Source organism: Capsicum annuum, chromosome 8, assembly GCF_002878395.1.
Source record: "Capsicum annuum cultivar UCD-10X-F1 chromosome 8, UCD10Xv1.1, whole genome shotgun sequence".
Classification (NCBI taxonomy): domain Eukaryota; kingdom Viridiplantae; phylum Streptophyta; class Magnoliopsida; order Solanales; family Solanaceae; genus Capsicum; species Capsicum annuum.
In genome coordinates this window covers 145,241,136-145,259,751 of record NC_061118.1, presented here as the reverse complement: position 1 = coordinate 145,259,751, position 18,616 = coordinate 145,241,136, and the positions used below count along the sequence as shown (strand labels likewise).

The following is an 18,616-nucleotide window of genomic DNA, read 5'->3' as shown; positions in this document are numbered from 1 at the left end:
CTCCCTCCGTCTCAAATTATATGTCATCATTTTCTTTTTAATTCATCCCAAAATAAGTGTCGTCTTTCCTTATTTGACAACTTTTTAAAGGCACAATTATCCTTTTACCCTTATTGGTCTTACTTAACTAAAAAAAAAAAAAAAAAGATATTGACACATTTTTTGATAAAGGATAATTTGATAAATTTTACCAAGTCTTCCCTTATTTCTTAAATTCCATGCCCGGTCAAATGGCGACACATAAAATGGGATGGAGGGAGTACTTTTTTTCTTTTAATTTACTCGCATCCCTAAATATACTCCAACTAATATTCCCTAAATATACTCTTAACTAATGATCCATCCATTGAACAAGCATCTTAAATCATTTTAACATTTCTAGCTTTGTACTTTGACCATTTAAAAGTAAAACAATTTTTTATTTTTCTATTCATACATTTTTAGACATAAAAGATTTTTTTTTTCACCCAACTATATAAAAAATTTATTAAGGTAACATAACAATACTCCGTACGAGTACTTTTTTTTTACCATATTTATCTGAACAAATAAAAAGAATTTCTAAATATATTACTGTTTACTATCTAAGAATTTGTTAATTACCTCCACTTAGTGAGGTAAATCAGTTTGAATTCTAAGTTACTCATTCAACGTAATTATCATTATCATCATGGCAATCTCATAAATCAACTTTATATAACTACTTTTTCCTCCACTTTTCCTAACAAAATGATAAGAAAAGGTTGAAAATTAAGTACTATCATTATTTATTGAAAATTAAATATCATTCTTAATTATCTTTATTTAATGAAAATTTCTTTTCCTAATTACGTTTCCTACTTCCCTTCCTTATAATGCAAAGTGAAATCTTTAATTTCTTTTTTAAAAAATATCAATCAATACTTTTACCAACTTGTCATATAGGTCTTTTATGAGTTTGGTAGATTTCCCTACTAAATTTAATGATATATAAAGACAGTAATAATACTAGGCAAATTACTAAATGTCAATTATAGAATTAGGAAAAATATGCTGTAACTAATTTATTGGAATTCATAAAATCCAGTTCTAACAATTGCTAAGGGTGTTTATGTAAAACCATAAAATCGAAAAAACAGTACGTAATAACAAGAGTACAAAAAATTCATATCATTTTTTTTGTTACGTAACCATGTAAAGAAAATCACAGTTACTTCATCACATTCATTTTTTCAATTTAATTCTCTTTTCTTTATTTTTTCGACTTCATTGGAGTCCAAATAATTAAAGGGCGAATATTTTTCTTCGCCGCTTTCTAAGACTTTTCACCCTTTTCGTTTCTTTCGTGACTCGAACTCACAATCCCAAAGATACTTATCATTCGAGTAACTCTCTCTCTGTTGTCAAAGACAAAAATTACTACTTAAATAGCTATTTGTCCATGAATTTATTGAACAGTCAAATTTATAACTTTTCCTTAGTTAAATTGATAAAAACTTGGATCAGATTTTTGTTGTCAGCTTAAAAAGGAAAATAGTACTCCCTCTGTTTTAAAAAAAAATCGATCAATTTTGACTTGACACAAAATTTAAAAAAATAAAAAAGATTTTTGAATCTTGAGATCCTAAATATGCCATATGAAAGGTTGAAATTAAAATATTACAAAAAAAGAAAAAAAATTATTTTTTTTTTAAACAGATTAAAAAAAAAAAAAAGTAGGTAAACGGAGGGAATATATAAGTATTTGCCGCTCGGTGCTCACACTGTGCTATCCATTTTGGTCCCCATGAAATTTTATCAGATAAGTAATAAAAATTCGAGTAAAAAATTTCAAAGTATTTTTTCAAACTAAAAAGAGAGCTATATTGTGGCTATCCCTATCACCTACAGCTACTACTACTAACAAAAATACTGAACTACAAGTCAATTTCTACCCAAAATAAAGCCTTAAAATCTCCTCTTTCTCTTTCTCAACGCGTATGAAATCCTATGCTCTTACGTTTTTGTCTCATTATCAAAAAATTTCGAAAAAATTACTCTCTATCGTTCCATTTTATTAATATACTATTATTTTTTATTTATTTTTAGCTTGTGGTGTCATGGTGATAGTGATGATGAAATGTGTAAGTTGATGAACGTGGATTACAAAATCTGATTTTTTAATTTTAGGAAAAGAAATTCAAGAATCAGAAAACTTTTCTTTTTCCTTCCTTAGTGGGAAAAAGCTCCATTTGTGTTATGGTTAATTGGTCCCACCATTAGAATCCCAGGTGTCAACAACTCTTCTTCCTCTACATCTTCATCAGCTCAATTGTCCATCACCCTTCTTTCTCTCACACACAGACACACAGTAGCATCTTTACTTTTCAGTGTTGAAGAATCAAGATTGCTTTTTTTATTATTTTTATTAATTTTTCTACCTTCCTTGTGGCTTGGTCTTTAATGGTTGTCCCACCAAAGCCACAGCTAATTTTTCTTTGTGTAAAATACGTGGGTCGGTGTTTTTTTTCATCTGGGGTTCTCTCTTTTAGTCTTTATTATAGCCCCAAAAGAAGAAAAGTAAAAAAAGAAGAAGAATTCTTGGTATTGAATTATTGTTAGATGCTTTGATAAAATGCCCCCCACCTTTTTTTTATGTTATTAGAAGGGGAAAAAAGATTTTTTTTTTTTTTTTTATTGTGTTCAAACGTGCCAAAGGGGAAGAGTTGAGTTTGCTTATTGATTTGCATGATTCATGTGACAAGAAAGTTGGGTGTCTGTCTCTTAATTGATGAAAAAAAGATGTCTTTTTTATTGATAAAAAAAGGTGATTTTGGGTTTATTTTAAGTTTCTGCCGACAAAAGAAGTTACAAGGATGATGTTATGTTTGTTGTCTTTATGACTTGCTGATGCTACATTTTTGTATCGAACAATTTTTCCAATATTTGAAGGGTCATTGGAGAGAAAAGTTGGAAGTTGTTGCTCTTATGTTATAGAAGAGACAGTATTGGAGATTTTGGTTTGTGAAAAGCAAGGTTGAAAAAGTTGATGCCTTTGAAGAATTTGGAGATATCCTTAGGCTTATTGGAGCCAAATTGCTTGCTTTCTATGTAGTGTGTTTTGGGGAGAATTGCAGTGTTCTTATTGGAAGTAGTGTTAAAGATTGTTCTTGAAAAGGGAAAAAGAAAAGCTAATTTTTGATTCGTTACCAACTAGGTAAGTCTACAGTTTCTTTTACTTTACTCTGTTGGGAAACTTGAGGAGTTGAATAGGGAAATTGGTTTTCTTGTAAGTACACTTTGTTGTATATTTTATGTCTTCTTCTATGTGTTCCAAAATTTTGGTAAAAGTCTTCCATTGTTTTCCTTACCAGCCCTTTTCACTACTGAAACTGTTAGGAAGCATCTTGGTTAGCCTTAATGAAACTCCACTTTGTAATTTAGTAGAATTCCATGATCCTTCCATACTGTTTGGTACAAAGTGTTTATTGCTTTCAAAGGAAGAGATCTCAGTACATTGCAAATAACTATTTGATGTTTCTAACTAGGATCTTTATTGTCTCTTTAGCTTCATTCATTTGCTTGAAGTATAGACTGTCTGGTGTTTCAATAACCATTTCTTGGATTCAGAAGCTTAGGGGATATGTCCTTAATCTAAGTATTTTTTCTCTCTTGAGCAGATAGGCTATTGTAGTATCAGCAATTGAATAGAGTGCATTGCACTGAAGTTAATAAGTTCACGAATATGGCAAAGAGATCACAGCGCCACGCTCTGAGATATGAGAGGGATCGAGCAGGTTGCATTTGGGGTTTGATTAGCATCTTTGATTTCCGTCATGGTCGAACCACTAGAAAGTTACTCTCAGATAGAAAGCCAGGAAGCAAATCAGTTCTTGGTAAGAAATCTAAGTGTTCCTCGCTCTTTACGGATGATCCGTCTCTGTTCTTTGCTTGCAGCTTTTTAATATCCCAGTGTCAATTCTCCAATCCCCTCCCCATGTCCAATTAGATCACATTATTTTGTCTTCGGCAGGTTCTGCTTCTTCGAGCTCTATGCACGAATTACCGAATCCCAGTGATAATAGACTGAATATTGAGGTATGTTATCAGGGTACTTAATGCTGTATATTGAAATATGATTCTTTTTGGAACAAAAAGCTTTGAAGGGAAAAAACACGAGATGCTTAAGCATTTCGACTGATGTGTATCCATGTGCTAGCATGATAAAATTTATGGCATTTATGAATTTAGGATGATGAAGAAAGTGAGGTTGCTGTACCTGATCCTAGAACAAGTGTAAAGGAGCTCATGGAAGAAGAAATGGTCCATGAGCAAAGCCTGAAAGATCAGTGCAATGGTTCTGAAATAGACGTAGGAGAGTTTAATTCAGAAAAATCATGGCGTGCAAGAAAGAACAGCAGGCGAACACGCAGAGCTTCCCCCAGACCGAGTAATACACACTCTCTTGATTTGGGTGATGCGGGAAATTTGAGGTCTGAAGCACCTTGTCATCAAGATTCAGGAGGGATGGCACTCGATGATCTAGACATTGTAATGGAAGAACTTCGCCAGATTCAGAAAGATCGTAAGTTTGTGAAGCTCCACCAAGGTTTACATAATGATCATAACAAGCGGTCAGATCAGACTCAACCAGTTGTTGAAGAAAAGGTAAATGCAGCGATTGAGGTGTTTATCAATCAGAGATCAAAAAACAATAAACAGTTGGGAGAAGATAATAAGACCCTCCAATCAAAAGAGTTCATGGATGCTCTGCAGACTCTAAGTTCAAATAAGGACTTTATCTTGAAACTCCTGCAAGATCCAAACTCAAGGCTGGTAAAGCAAATTGGAAGTTTGGAGGATGCTCAGTTTGACGAAAAGCAGAGACGTAACTTGATTTCAGAATCCAATAGATCAGAGGAAAACCGAGTGGATGCAAAAACAGATGATGTCATAAACCACAAACAACGCAAATTTTTCAGGAGGAGGAGCAGGTCTCAAGAAATTTACCCTCCAATGGGAGATGAGACACCCCAACCTTCAAGTAAAATTGTTATTTTGAAGCCTGGACCAGCAGGCTTGCAATCACCCAGTGCTCAAATCAATGTTAACACTCCAATGCGCTCGCAATACACAGAGAAACGAACTATACAGAATGAGAGAAACACATCCCAGTTCTCATTTACAGAAATTAAAAGAAAACTCAAGCATGCAATGGGAAAGGATCGTCATGTGATCTCTTCTGAAGGAACCATCCGCCGACTTCCCTCTGAGCAGCTGAAGCGGAGTAACAGTGACAGAGGGATCTCTGGGGAAAATTTAGGATGGAGTTCTCCTAATAGAGACCATTTTTATACTGAAAGATTTGCTAAATCTCCTCTTGGAATGAAGAGAGGGGATAAGATAGTCAAGTCAAAAGGTATTGAAGCAGCCACACAGACTGAGGCACCTGACTTTCCCAGGCCAGGTATGTCCAACATCTACGTTGAGGCAAAGAAGCACCTTGTGGAGATGCTGGACAACGAAGATGAGACTGCAGAGGTGAGTAGTGGGCAGTTGCCTAAATCCTTGGGTAGGATACTTTCGTTTCCTGAGTACAACAGTCCGCCTGGCTGCAGCCCGAGAAAAAACAGCAAGGATAGCATGCTACCTTCCCAAATGAAGGAGCCTCTTACTGACCCTATACTGGGAGAGAATGATGACAGACTCCAGCATGTACAAGAAGACCATGTTACGGGTGCAAGTCCATCCAGCCAAGACATAGAGATAGAATCTAGCTGTTCTGATGCTTATCCTAATGAGTGCACTAAGTCTGCCTGCACAAATCTAGAGGTTCCATGTGAAAATGGGGACACACTCGATGAAAATGTGTCTTCAACTGGCCATACAAGTCCTGAAGGTATTCATCTCTTGATCATCTCTTGAATCTAGGGAAATTTCATTTGCAATTCACTGTTCGCCAAATAAAATCCATTATCGTGTAACCAGTATCTAAATTATTGCAGTAGATCTAACTGAAGAAGCAATCAAAACCAGAAGCGAGGAAGAAGGTGAAATCTTGAGTGCTCCAATTGACAGAGAAATCCAAGTTGAGGGTGATGTTACCAATGCACTGGATGATGGAAGCTCTTTTCATGTGTTTGAATTGTCATTTGACTGCAAAAAAGAAGTAAGTAGTGCTTCCTAGTACTTTTGTTGCCTACTTTTTGGTATTGCTAATGTGCATGCATATGCATTGCCCATTGTAGTAACTGAAAGTGTAACATTATTAATTTTTCGTTCAATTTTAATGAAGTATTAGGTATATAATATTTAAATAAGTTACTCACTGGAATATCACAGAAGAAAATGACTTGTTATAGTTTTCTTATCATAAAGTTTTGTTTTCTTCACCTCCTAATTTTCTATTACATTCTCATCATTTTTGAAATGAAAAGGTTATAACATCTAATTGTATTTTTCATGATTACCCTCTTTTTTCCAGCCAGTATCATCATATTTCTTTATATGATAGCAATTTATGGTCACAACTAAGATTCTAAAAAGAGAGTGAACGCTCTTGTTGTGCTCTTATCTGTGATTTTTTACAGTAATTCCTTTCTATATATAGGTCAAAATTAATTTGTCTTAAGGTAAGATCTATGTCTTCTTGTGGCGGTGTTCATTATTTTGAAGACTAGAACTGTGTCATGCTAAACCAACTTCTACTTATCAAGTCCCACTGATATGAGATGTGAACTAAAACACCATATAAAGGAGGCTCGTGAAGAATCCCTTCGCCCCTCCCCCTTGAAAAATAATGAATGAATGTACCTTGTTCTTTGGTGCTACAATATCTAAAAGCTTGAGCTGCTTTATTTCAGCATCAATCTGGGAAGGATCAAAAAACTCTATCTTCTCCACCCACCTCACCTGCAGACTCTTCAAGCCCCAAGAAAGTTGAAGATCCTGACAGTGCAGTTGATAGAAAGGAGCGGCCTAGTCCCATATCAGTACTTGAGCCATTATTCTCTGAGGAGGATGTCAGTCCTGCAAGCACCATATGCCGACCAGGTTAAACTTGTTTTACCAAGATTTTCTTAAACCAGGATCTATCATTTGTTTATATGCTCACGAACCTGAAATATAATTGTTGAATTGCATACAGTCGATCCAGAAATTCAACCACGGAAAATCCATTTTGAAGAACCAGTGTCTTCCATCAGTGAACAAGATTGTCCGGCAGTTTGTTTTGAAAATGAAGAATCTGCGTTTGAATATGTAGAAGCAGTTCTTCTAGGTTCAGGATTAAGTTGGGATGAGTTTCTCAAGAGGTGGCTTTCTTCTGACCAAATTCTTGACCCATCATTATTTGACGAGGTAGAGTTATTTTCAAGTCGTTCTAGTCATGATCAAAAGCTCCTTTTTGGTTGTGCAAATGATGTTCTTGAGGCAGTATGCGAGCGCTATTTTGGCTGCTATCCCAGAGTGTCACTCTGTAAACATAACATTCGACCTGTTCCAAAAGGAATGGACCTGATAAATGAAGTATGGGAGGGAGTAGAATGGTATATTCTCCAATATTCAGCTCCTCATTCTTTGGACCAGCTTGTCAAAAAAGACATGGAAAGATCAGGGACATGGATGAATCTCCGATTGGATCTTGGACATATCGGCGTTGAGATGGGGGAGATTATTCTGGAAGAGTTGGTGGATGACACAATTTTGAGCATTTCTGGTGATACTTTGGAGTATGCAGAAGATGTTCTCTTCCCAGACAAGAGTGAAATTGAGAGTAGCGTCGACCATGAACCAGTAGCCAGATCTGTCTCTTTGTAGACACTAAGAGAAGGCTTCCCTAGACTCTAGATAACAAAGTAGATCATGCAGCTCTTGTGAATGAAAAATGGCATGAAATCTCAATCTCAACTAATCATTTCACCTCTCATCTAGCTTTCTTGCCTGGAGTGTTTCATTTCTTCTCCTAGCAACAGTACTTACTTTTATGACAATAGCATAACAGACTTCCATGCAAAAGCTAAGCCAATAAAGTATAATGTGTGACACACCAGGGGATCCAAGAACTCCCTCATTGATTCTATTGCTTTTTAAGAAATCAGAAGGTGCTAGTTCCTCCTGGGGGGAAACCTCATGACATGTAGAATGTGGTTTGGTGTGGTTTGTTAATGTGTGTTTTACCTACATATTTAGATTTTCTTTTTCTTTTCGCGTGGCAGATTGATTGGTCATCCTTTTTTGGTCCTTTTGGATAGCTTTTCTCTTGTAAGTAGAGAGTTGTAACTGAAAATTACATCAAAGTAGAAAAGAAAGAAATAATATCTTGACATGGTTGTTTGTATCACTCTATGGTAGCTTATGTATCTCTTAATCTGTTTGTCATTTTTTTCCAATTTAGTCGAAGAAGTCATATCTTGGTAAAAATTTCCAAAAAGCTTCTCTTTGTAAAAGAGTAGAGGAGCTCTGCTACTTTGATAGTACCTGGTAAATGGTGGTAGTTGGACTTCCATTACACCAGCAGATGGTGAACACCACATTCTTTTGGATTTCTTTTAAAATAAAAAATTTGATGAAATTTGCGATCTGACATTTTTCAAGATTATATGGGTAATGTAGCACTTGAAATGAGAAAAATGAATTTCATAGAGTCCTGCATTTGCAACAAGCAGGAGATTAAAGCAACACAGAAAAAGTGACACAACATTAAAGCAGTAAATGGACTAATCATCACTCTGCCTGTTTTTTATGCTCATTGGAATAAACTTCAAAGGAAAATTCAAAATACCAAATATGATATATCCTCTGTATGTTTGAGTATAGTCACAGACAAAAGATATCCTTTACCATTAACCTCAATCAACACTGCGAACAGAACTGAGGATGACATGCAGCAACAACAACATATACCAAGTGAGTTCCCACAAAACTCTTAGGATGACATGACATGTTCTAAAAAGCATTTGGCACCAAAGACACGGACAAGATGAGGAGAGTTGGGGGAGAACATTGTTGAGAAATAAACATCACGGGCAAAGTTTGTTACTCTTACTTTAAAAACTAAATAAAGTTCTTTTTTCTTTCAGTTTAAAACATTTCTAGGAACTGGAAACTGAGACCTCAAACGAGCTGCACCTTGCAAAATGGCCACAAGAATATACAAATGGAGAACTCTAGTACATCTTGAAGTATTCATTGCCAGATGATGCGAAGTTACTTCTTCTTTTTTGCCTGCAGAGTCGAGGGCAAAGCCGCAGTGGGTCTCTTCTTGGAAAACGCTTTTGTTTTGCTTTCTGATTCCTCCTCGTCGCTTTCTTCATCAACTTTCCCATCTTGGGCGGAAATTGTTGATGAATCAGAGCTCTTCAATTTTCTTCTTTTCTCAGCATCCAATTTAGCACGTAATCTTCTTTCAGCGGGGTCATTTGAGAGTACAGTTTGTGATTGACGTGGAACTGCAGCACCAATTCCAAGCCTACAAGGACCTAAGAAATTAACCTCAGGAACTACGACATAATCATAGCCATGTCGAAGAAGATTTTTACCTGGGTGGTCGACAAGGACCTAAGAAATTAACCTCAGGAACTACGACATAATCATAGCCATGTCGAAGAAGATTTTTACCTGGGTGGTCGACTCTCTAGAACAGCCTCTTTTGGTTTCACATCATCTGAAGAGCCCCCCATACTGTTAACCCATTGCTCAGCCTGCAAATGAATCAACATATTCAACCAATAAAAAATGTTATACATTCACTAGTTATGCATAACACTAACAATCAGTCAAAGTACGCAGACAACTTCAAGGATATAGCTCTAGGATTTACATAGGGAAAAGAAAAGATATCTTAGGAAAAAGTACCAAGGATATGAATACCAGTCAGTCATAAGCAAACAAAATTGATGAAAAAAGGGCTTTCAGATAGTGGACAGATGCCTCATGTGCCATCTTAAAGAAGAGACAGTGGACCAGTTGTTTTTACACTGCCCTGTGGCAGCAGGCATTTGGTCCATGTATCTTGCAGTATTTGGCATCAGCTGGTCAACACCATCCACCCTGAAAGAAGCAGTTGAAAGTTGGAGCTTATGGAAAGTGAATAGATCCATCAAGAGAATCTGGCAAAATGATACCAGCTTGTATATTTTGGTGTATATAGATAGAGAGAAACAACAGATGTTCAATGGGACTTCGACTCCTAACTGCTCTTCGGATTCTAAAAGTCTTATGAATTTTAGCTGGAGCAATTATTCCCCTGTAAGTAATGTGATTACCAGTGTAAACTTCATTATCTCCCTCTCATTAGCTTAACGGATTTGAGTTTTGCTATAGGTTTTAATCCCCATATCTCGTTCGTTTTTTTTTTTCGCAATTCTGGAATCATCACCTATTTTCTTTGTAATTTTCTTGATCTTCTTGATGCCTTTTAAAACAACATCTTGCTTCATCAACAAGAAAATTTATGAGAAAATTCAATACTTATGGTTTAAAGAGGAACAGATCTGCATAGTGGAGTACCTAATTAGCTTGAGCATATGAAAGCATCAATGTCCGTAAAAGAAATAGAGGGGGAAAATTTGTCAAGTTTGCAGTTAGTTTTTTTTTTTGGAGGGGGGGAGGGGACTCCCCCCACCCAGCCACCTCTCTTTTTTTAAATAGCATACTAAATAGATCAGCACGGTACAGAACGGAACTTCCTATCTTTAGTGCCTACACTTGAAAGACTCCAAAAAGTTCAAAGGGACATTAGTTTAAGAAAGGAACCTCACCAATTTGAATGCCTTGTTCAACACAACCAATTGAGGACGTGAAGTTTTCTTTGATGCCTCTTCCAAACTCATTGTCATTTTAAACCACCTAATCATCAAATCAATCGTAACTGCACCATATTAGAGCAATTTTGAAACAGGGTTCTACCCAAAAAAGAAGAGAAGGAAATCATACCAGGTTAATTAAAAAGTAAATGCCCGATAAGTTACTCCGCAATGGGTTCTAGACCACAACCAAGAAAAGCTTTTCTTTGCCTGGAAAATATGAAGACATTCTCAATGAAATGAACAATACTCACAGCAAATTGACCTATGAAAGTCATATACATCAAACGCAGAACACAAAAAAAAGGGAAATTCTGCAATATCATTAATCCCATAATTTTTATGGGATTTTCGAATAAACATGTTTCTGCAATATCACATAATATAAATCATTCACCCAGCAAAAAGGTAACATGCATGTCTACAATATAATTAAATAGCAGCAGAGCAGCCGAAGGCAAACCAGGGAAGGAGGAAAGGTTAATCTAGCAGACAGCAGCGCAGTAATGAAGAAATAAAAAACTGAAAAGCAGAAGAACAAAGAACTGAAGAAACAAGCAGTGAACAGTGGCTGAGATCAAAGGAGAGAAGCAGCTTGTCTACTTCTAATTCTTATGGACCAGATTCTACACTACTTCGAATAGAGATTCTGGGATCTCACGGTTGTTTCAACTTTCATCAAAGTGTTCTTTTCTTGCTTGAGCAACTAATTTTCTTCTAAAGTTTAACTTGGCCTAACAAGTGTCATTTGTTGTCCACAAAATAGAGAAAAATATCAACACACATCCAGAATATGTCAGATGCGTGAACCTTGACCAACTACACTGCCCTAAATCTGGGGTTAATGCTTCATAGGCGAACATAAGCACAATATTTTCCTTGCATTCCCAATAGCCTGAGTGCCCGGAGTCTGATAGTACTGTAGCTGTCATAAATAATCCAGTGTACTTGTTGATTGGAAGCAGTGCTTTTGGAAGCGTGAAGCAGGAAAAAGCGACAAGACCCTGCTCCATGCTTTAAGCGAAGCATGAAGTGAAGTGCTCGCTTCATTGAAGTGAAGCATAATTCGAAAAAGACCAAAAAAATCATAAATTTATACTTGGGGCTGCCTAATGCACTGTATACTAGATGCAACAACAACAACATCAACAAACCCAGTGTATTCCCACAAAGTGGGGTCTGGGGAGGGTAAGATGTACGCAGTCCATACCGCTCTCCAAAGAGGTAGAGAGGTTGTTTCCGATAGACCCCCAGCTCAAGATAAAGAATAGTAAACAAGGGGATGGATGACACAACAGAAAATCAGGAATAAGAAATAATAGAATAGAAACCAGAGAAAATACGAAATATGAGAAATAAGGGCAACACTAAATAAGAAAATAGGAACTAAGAAATAAGAAATAGGACCCCCACCTGGTGGTAACATACCCTCACATACCAAAGACACCTAAGTACACAGTCGTAGGATTACGAACCCGGCTACACAAGATCTCTCTTGACTGATTGCCTGCTACAACCCACACATTCACACTAGCCTTCTACCCTTATCCGCGACCTCCACACCTTCCTATTTAGGGTCCTGTCCTCAGTAAGCTGAAGTTGCTCCATGTCATGTCTAATCACCTCCCTTCACCATTTCTTCGGCCTACCTCTACTCCTCCTAAAACCATCCAGAGCTAGCCTCTCACACCTACGAACTGAGGCATCCGCGCCCCTCCTCATCACATGCCCAAACCATCTCAGCCTTCTTTCCCGCATCTTGTCCTCCACCGAAGCCACTCCCACCTTCTCCCGGATAATCTCATTCCTAACTCTGTCCCCTCTAGTAAGCCCACACATCCAACGTAACATTCTCATTTCCGCCACCTTTAATTTTTGGATGTGGGATTGCTTGACTGGCCAACACTCCGCTCCACACACCATGGCCGGACGCACTGCCACTCTATAGAATTTGTCTTTAAGCTTAAGGGGCACCTTCTTATCACACAACACTCCTGAGGCGAGCTTCCACTTCAACCAACCTGCTCCAATACGTTTAGAGACATCCTTATCAATCTCACCATTCCCTTGAATCGTAGACCCAAGATACTTAAAACTATCCCTCTTACAAATATCCTGGGAGTCCAACCTCACCACCACTTCGTCCTTCTGCCTCGAGTCATTACAACAACAACAACAACAACAAACCAAGTGTATTCCCACACAGTGGGGTCTGGGGAGGGTAAAATGTACGCAGTCCATACCACTACCTCCGGAGAGGTAGCAAGGCTGTTTCCGATAGACCCCCAGCTCAAGACAAAGAATAATAAACGAATTCATAATAAAAGCATGAAACAAGATGGTACAACAAAGATAAGACACCCACACATTAATAACCTACACTAACGTACCAAAGGCACCCCCCACATGCACTAGCCTTCTATCCTTATTCACGTCCTCTACACCTTCCTATCTAGGGTCATGTTCTCGGCAAGCTATAACTGCTCCATGTCACGTCTAATTACCTCTCTCCAATACTTCTTCGGCCTACCCTACCCCGCCTAAAACCATCCAATGTTAGCCTTTCACGACAAAGTATTTGAAAGTAAAATTAAAGGCTTTCTTATTTAAACTTAGGATTTCCAGTAACGCCTTGATTTAGAACTTATCCCCAAACCATATGGAAACTGATATCTTGATTTTCACCTTCATTTTATTTAAGTTTACCTCTTCTAATTCGGGAGATAAGTTTTCTCTGCATATTTTACATATAGGCTCAACGTAGTTTTCCTTTCAAAAAAATTTAAAAAGCAGTACCCAGAATGACCGAGCTCAGGAAACTCTCAAGAGTGCATATCTACCTCATGAAACTTATTTTGGTTGCGAGCTTCTGAGAGGAAAAGACATTAAAGTATTATGGATATCAAAATCAGCCTTTAAATTTTGTTTTCTTTATGCACTTGATTCCATCAACCACCATAGATCAATGTCATGACATTTATCCCAGAGGTAGGAAAATGAAGTGCACAAGAAAAGGGCAGCCCCGTCTATGAAAGATAGTGTTCACGTAGGATGAAGGTGGTGTAATGTAGGCAAAAGTGCAGTCTTTTTCATCTCAGTATGGTTTTATTAGGAAGTTTGCAATAATAAATGAATCAAGCATAGCAAAAACAGTAACAAGGAAATGAAATAATTCTACAAATCAACGTTTCCAGGACAACTCACAGCAGAAAGACATGCAAAACAGCCGTTTAACATAAGAAAAATGACATAATCATGGAATTCAAGACTCAAAGATGCAAATAAATTAAATGCACATAACATATGATTAGTTTAGAGTGTAAAAAAAGAGGAGAAATAGAAGTATAGGAAGATCAGGAATGTAATCAGTCAAGTGAGGAACATCTTCAAGTACGTAGCCATAATCTCCGGTCACCATTTTCATTTGATATTTACTCTTTGTACCCATCTTGATTCCAACAAAATAATAACACCACTACTTCAATACCAACTCAAAAGGGTATCTAAAAAAGTTCAAAGATTTGTCTTTTTTGATCAACCCACAAGAAAAAATAGTTGTTTTTTTAGTCACTAAGAGGGGAAAAAAAACTGAAATGGTAATATGATTAATACAACAACAACAACATACCCAGTATATTCCCAGTGAAGCAATAGGTCTGCGCTTCACTTAAAGCGGTGAAGCAGTCGCTTTTCATAACACTGGTTGGAAGTCACAGTGGTTAGGTGTATTTCCATAGACTTAACTATCAACGCAGCCTATATACTCATGAATTGGTCCACTGCAGAAACAAAGTCTATGATCTGATGCTAATATCCTATGCCTACTCCTACACAGACTCTAGTTTATTTTTTGAAACACAATACATGGCACAGATCTGAAGCATCGATTTTAAGTCTCTTCAAGGAATCAATTTAAGTTGAAACCTACTTCAAGCTCACAAGATGTTCACCGTGAACTCCCAACACACACGTCATTATTCATTTTTGGTCTAAACCTTTTATCTCTACTCAATCCCTTTGCCCTGAAGTATGACAGTATGAGGAAAATTCACAAAATACAACCATCTAGCACACTAATGCAAAAATCCACTTGTATACCCAGTGCTTCATAAAATATTAAGAAGTAAATGCTAGCCATTAAATCTGTAAGATTCCAGAAGCCATAGAATAAGAGATAAAATAAATAATTATATCAATCAACTATGCCTCAATCCCAAACTAGTTGGCTATATGAATCCTCTGCACCCCATTACACTGTTTTAGGCTCAGGTGGACACGTTCTGACGAGAACAGTATTCAAAGGATTCATCATAATTAAACTATTTTCACACTGGTTATGTACGTGCTGTAGCCCTCTCTTATGCGAGTTAGGGACAGAACAATGCTCGAATAAGGGTGGTCTTATAACTAACCATTATAAGGAAAAGAAGTAAAGAAGAACAATTAGAACCAATATCCTAATTATTATTATTTTTTGATAACCATGGTGGGTTCCGGGCCAACTAATTCCACAGGATACGTGCAACCTCCAACTAGCAACAATACCAGGCACTTCTGTCCACGAAAGTCAGGAATTCTTTCCATCTCTAACAACAAAGAATCAGGAAATTGTAAGGGAACAAAAGAAAACACATCAATTGCAGCCGATACATAACAAAACAAAGATAGTGCAGCAACGATAAATCTTCACACTAAAGGAAACTATAATCTACTCCTTTAGAATCTTGAAACGCCCCGTATACAAAATAAAACACCCCCTCGTGAATTTTTCACAACAACTTTGATAATTATTTGCTTCTTTAGTTATTCCTATCACCCAATTTTTTCCAACACCCTTCTTACCCCCCCCCCCCCCCAAAAAAAAAAAACACTTGCCATTATGAATCCCTGCAACTTCACTCAGGCAGTTAAGATATGAAACAATTCACAAAATAATAAAAGGGGTTTGCCCCTTTCAACTCAAGGATTGTAGAAAGCAAATAAATGGTGGATTTCACAATTTGGGGTTTGAATAAGCAAGAAAAAAGAACCATAATCAGGTGAAGATTAAAGATTAAAATTTCTAAGTAGAAAATCTAAATGGCACAACTTCACGCAGGTTTTGAAGATATGAAACAATTCACAAAATAATAAAGAGGGGTTTGCCCCTTTTCAGCCCAATGATTCTAGAAAGCAAATATCTTAACAATCTTGGAGTTCGAATAAGAAGAAAAAAGAAGTAGAAACATTATTACGTGTACCCGAAAGCTGGCCAGATCACCATAGTTATTAAAAAACAAGAGTGACCCAAACTATTAGAGATACTTACTACAGTGTTGCTTGACAGCGAACAAGGTCAGTGAAAGTGGTGAAGGAGATTTTGGTTTCCCAGGAATGGGAATGAATAAAATTGAAAAATCAATTCTCAAATTTGTTTTAAATATATATGTATTTCTATTTCTTAAATTTATAAAAAGTAATACCAAGGTTGTGTGGCATAAATGATTTTGCAAATTGGATATGTTTCTCAGTTAAAATATAGTACCACGAATCAACTATTGTTATAACGATAATAATATACGCGAGGTCATTTTTAACGAATAATATAAATGAGACATTCTTAATTAGTCAATGACATATTTAAATCTTTTCTTTTTTAAAAGTCTTGTTTAGATACAATAACTATTTGTCCAATTGTTATTATTTTCATTAGTGTATCCTTCAATTCATTTGAAAGATTCATTTACCTTTTGTTATAATTTTAATTTCAATCATATTTATCGTGCGTGCCAACTTGGCAAGTCGTATCTTTCGAATTCGATCAATAAAAGTTCTTATAAATTGTAACTACTTTCGTGTGTGATGATCAAAAATATTTTCTTGTCTTTGTTGATGATTTTTCAAACTATACTTGGGAATTTCCTTTGAAACTAATAATTTGACGTAGTTTGCGCTTTCATCATTATAAACTATTTGTGCAACAACAATTCAATATATAAATTAAATTCATTCAATGAGACTGAAATGGTGAATGTCGTTTCCTTTCACCTATATTTAATTATTTATAAACTTTAGAATTATTCCTCATCTTTCATACCCACACACTAACAAGCAATAAGGAAAAGTAAAGTCGAAATGATGTCGCATTATTAAAGTTGGTTAAATCTCTTAGCTCATTGTTTCGCTTCGCAATTCTATAAGCAGTTACGTTATTTTCTAAATGAATTGTTTTTTTTTTTTGAATATCCTCTAAAAAGTTAACTGTTGTTTAATCGTATATCGAGTTTGACTATAAAGCCCTTGTTGATGTTGTCCTTGTGTTTACTTGACTCCAATCTTTGTTGTTTGAAATTAACATTTCAATCCATGTCCCTTCTATTCTTTGATGCGACAACTTAGGAGCTATACATTTTTCTATCAATCAAGCATTTCATACTCGCACTAAATACATGGAGATCGACTTTCATTCGTCTAACATGACGTGACATTAAAAAATATATGCGTGCAATTTATCTCGACAAACAATGAACTTATCGATGTTCTTACTAAGCCCCTAGGTATTGCCAAATTTTAATTTCTTAATTTCAAATTGGATATTGTTTCTTCCACCATAGCTTGAAAGAGGAGTACTGAACAGTTAATGTTCAAGTCTCAATAGTTTAGATATAACTCCTAATTCTACTATCATCAGTTAATTATTTGTATTATTATATTATATGTAGGAATTTTAAACTGAATTGTCTTTACTTGTATATTTGTTCTCATGTATCAACGTAATCATGAGCAAGAAATAACACATGATTTTTGTTTTTTGTTAATGATTATTATTTGTTTCAATAGTTTTTCTTCTTTTCAAGAAAAATTTTGACGGGGGAAGGCGGGATTTCATTTTTAGCAAAAAAAATTTTTCCCAAAAAATGAAATTCTAGCAACAAAAAAAATAATAATTCACACAAATAACACGTGACAAAAAAATTACGTAATAAATAAGTGTATCTCACTCTCTTAAGATGAAATAGTGCATAGGGGCATTATCAAATAGTCAATTGTAGAAGCAATTAAGTCTTCTAGCAACCTAGGAAGATATAAAATATGTCCAATTTAGAAAGATCTTTAGGTATTCTAACTCTATTATTTACCTTATTGTATATTTACACTTCAGATATTTAATTTGTTTACATTTTATATATTAGTCTAAGTATATGCACTTTGCGCGTGATAATTAATTTTTCTACAAATTTCATCGTTAATATGTTATTATCACCATTATTTTCTAAAGTTATAATCAAATAACTCATCTCACTAAATAAGTTTATTTTTTTAGAAAAAATATTTTTACTTTCCGACCAAATATGCTAGAAGATCTTACCCCAAACAAAGTATTTAGGTACACAAATTTAGTTTTCCACTGCAATGATACTACAAATAGGCTTCTATCTTCTCTTGGATTTAGAAAAAAACTTAATACAATTGTGTTTTTTCTTTTTCTAAAGTGTCAATTTCCATGTGATAAACCAATTGTAAAGATAAGCATTCTCACCTTTAGAATACGATTTTATTTGTTTAGCGTGGAAAAAAAATCTAACAAAATCAAAGAGATATATGAATAATAGACATTTAATAGATGTAAGATAGATATGAGAAAAATCATGACAAACTTGAACTATTACAAATATAATTTAAAAAATAATTCAAGAAAAATAATAAATAATAATTTTATCTATTATAAATTTTTGTAATAATCAACCAAAAATTCCATCAACATCTTAAAACTTACACAAAAACTGATAATTTTTATTAGTTAAATTTTATCTATTACATCCATTACAAATATTTAAAATGGAAAGAAATATTACTTATATAAATTATTGTTT

The 18,616-nt window shown here is 35.4% G+C and overlaps 2 protein-coding genes across 4 annotated transcripts; one reads left to right on the top strand and one right to left on the bottom strand.

Annotated features, from left to right (window-relative positions):
* The first annotated feature begins 1,829 nt into the window (after positions 1-1,829).
* LOC107839191 lies at positions 1,830-8,299 on the top strand. Of its 2 annotated transcripts, none has more exons than XM_016682581.2 (7): positions 1,830-3,175; positions 3,639-3,854; positions 3,992-4,056; positions 4,210-5,857; positions 5,964-6,127; positions 6,822-7,011; positions 7,106-8,299. In XM_016682581.2, exons 2-7 carry the CDS (start codon positions 3,704-3,706, stop codon positions 7,774-7,776), a joined length of 2,889 nt encoding a protein of 962 aa, XP_016538067.2. In that variant the 5' UTR covers positions 1,830-3,175; positions 3,639-3,703; the 3' UTR covers positions 7,777-8,299. The 2 variants fall into 2 exon arrangements, with proteins under 2 accessions (XP_016538067.2, XP_016538068.2); XM_016682582.2 differs by having other exon boundaries at positions 1,852-3,175; positions 5,967-6,127.
* A 414-nt stretch (positions 8,300-8,713) lies between these two features.
* Positions 8,714-16,248, bottom strand: LOC107839190 (uncharacterized protein PB1E7.01c). 2 transcript variants are annotated; one of them, XM_016682580.2, is made up of 5 exons: positions 16,072-16,248; positions 10,894-10,973; positions 10,719-10,806; positions 9,577-9,659; positions 8,714-9,427 (listed from the first exon to the last, which is right to left on the bottom strand). In XM_016682580.2, the coding sequence occupies exons 3-5, from the start codon at positions 10,794-10,796 to the stop codon at positions 9,166-9,168; spliced, it is 423 nt and encodes a 140-aa protein (XP_016538066.2). In that variant the 5' UTR covers positions 10,797-10,806; positions 10,894-10,973; positions 16,072-16,248; the 3' UTR covers positions 8,714-9,165. The 2 variants fall into 2 exon arrangements, with proteins under 2 accessions (XP_016538066.2, XP_047250420.1); XM_047394464.1 differs by lacking the exon at positions 16,072-16,248 and adding an exon at positions 12,177-12,354.
* Between the last annotated feature and the right edge of the window lie 2,368 nt (positions 16,249-18,616).

Excerpts from the sequence above, each read along its gene's own strand:
- LOC107839190 (XM_016682580.2), bottom strand. The coding sequence starts at position 10,796 with ATGACAATGAGTTTGGAAGAGGCATCAAAGAAAACTTCACGTCCTCAA. Across the intron at positions 9,660-10,718 it reads TGAACAAGGCATTCAAATTG|GCTGAGCAATGGGTTAACAG; the intron begins GTGAGGTTCCTT and ends ATTCATTTGCAG. Across the intron at positions 9,428-9,576 it reads CTAGAGAGTCGACCACCCAG|GCTTGGAATTGGTGCTGCAG; the intron begins GTAAAAATCTTC and ends AGGTCCTTGTAG.
- LOC107839191 (XM_016682581.2), top strand. The coding sequence starts at position 3,704 with ATGGCAAAGAGATCACAGCGCCACGCTCTGAGATATGAGAGGGATCGA. Across the intron at positions 3,855-3,991 it reads AGGAAGCAAATCAGTTCTTG|GTTCTGCTTCTTCGAGCTCT; the intron begins GTAAGAAATCTA and ends TGTCTTCGGCAG. Across the intron at positions 5,858-5,963 it reads TGGCCATACAAGTCCTGAAG|TAGATCTAACTGAAGAAGCA; the intron begins GTATTCATCTCT and ends AAATTATTGCAG.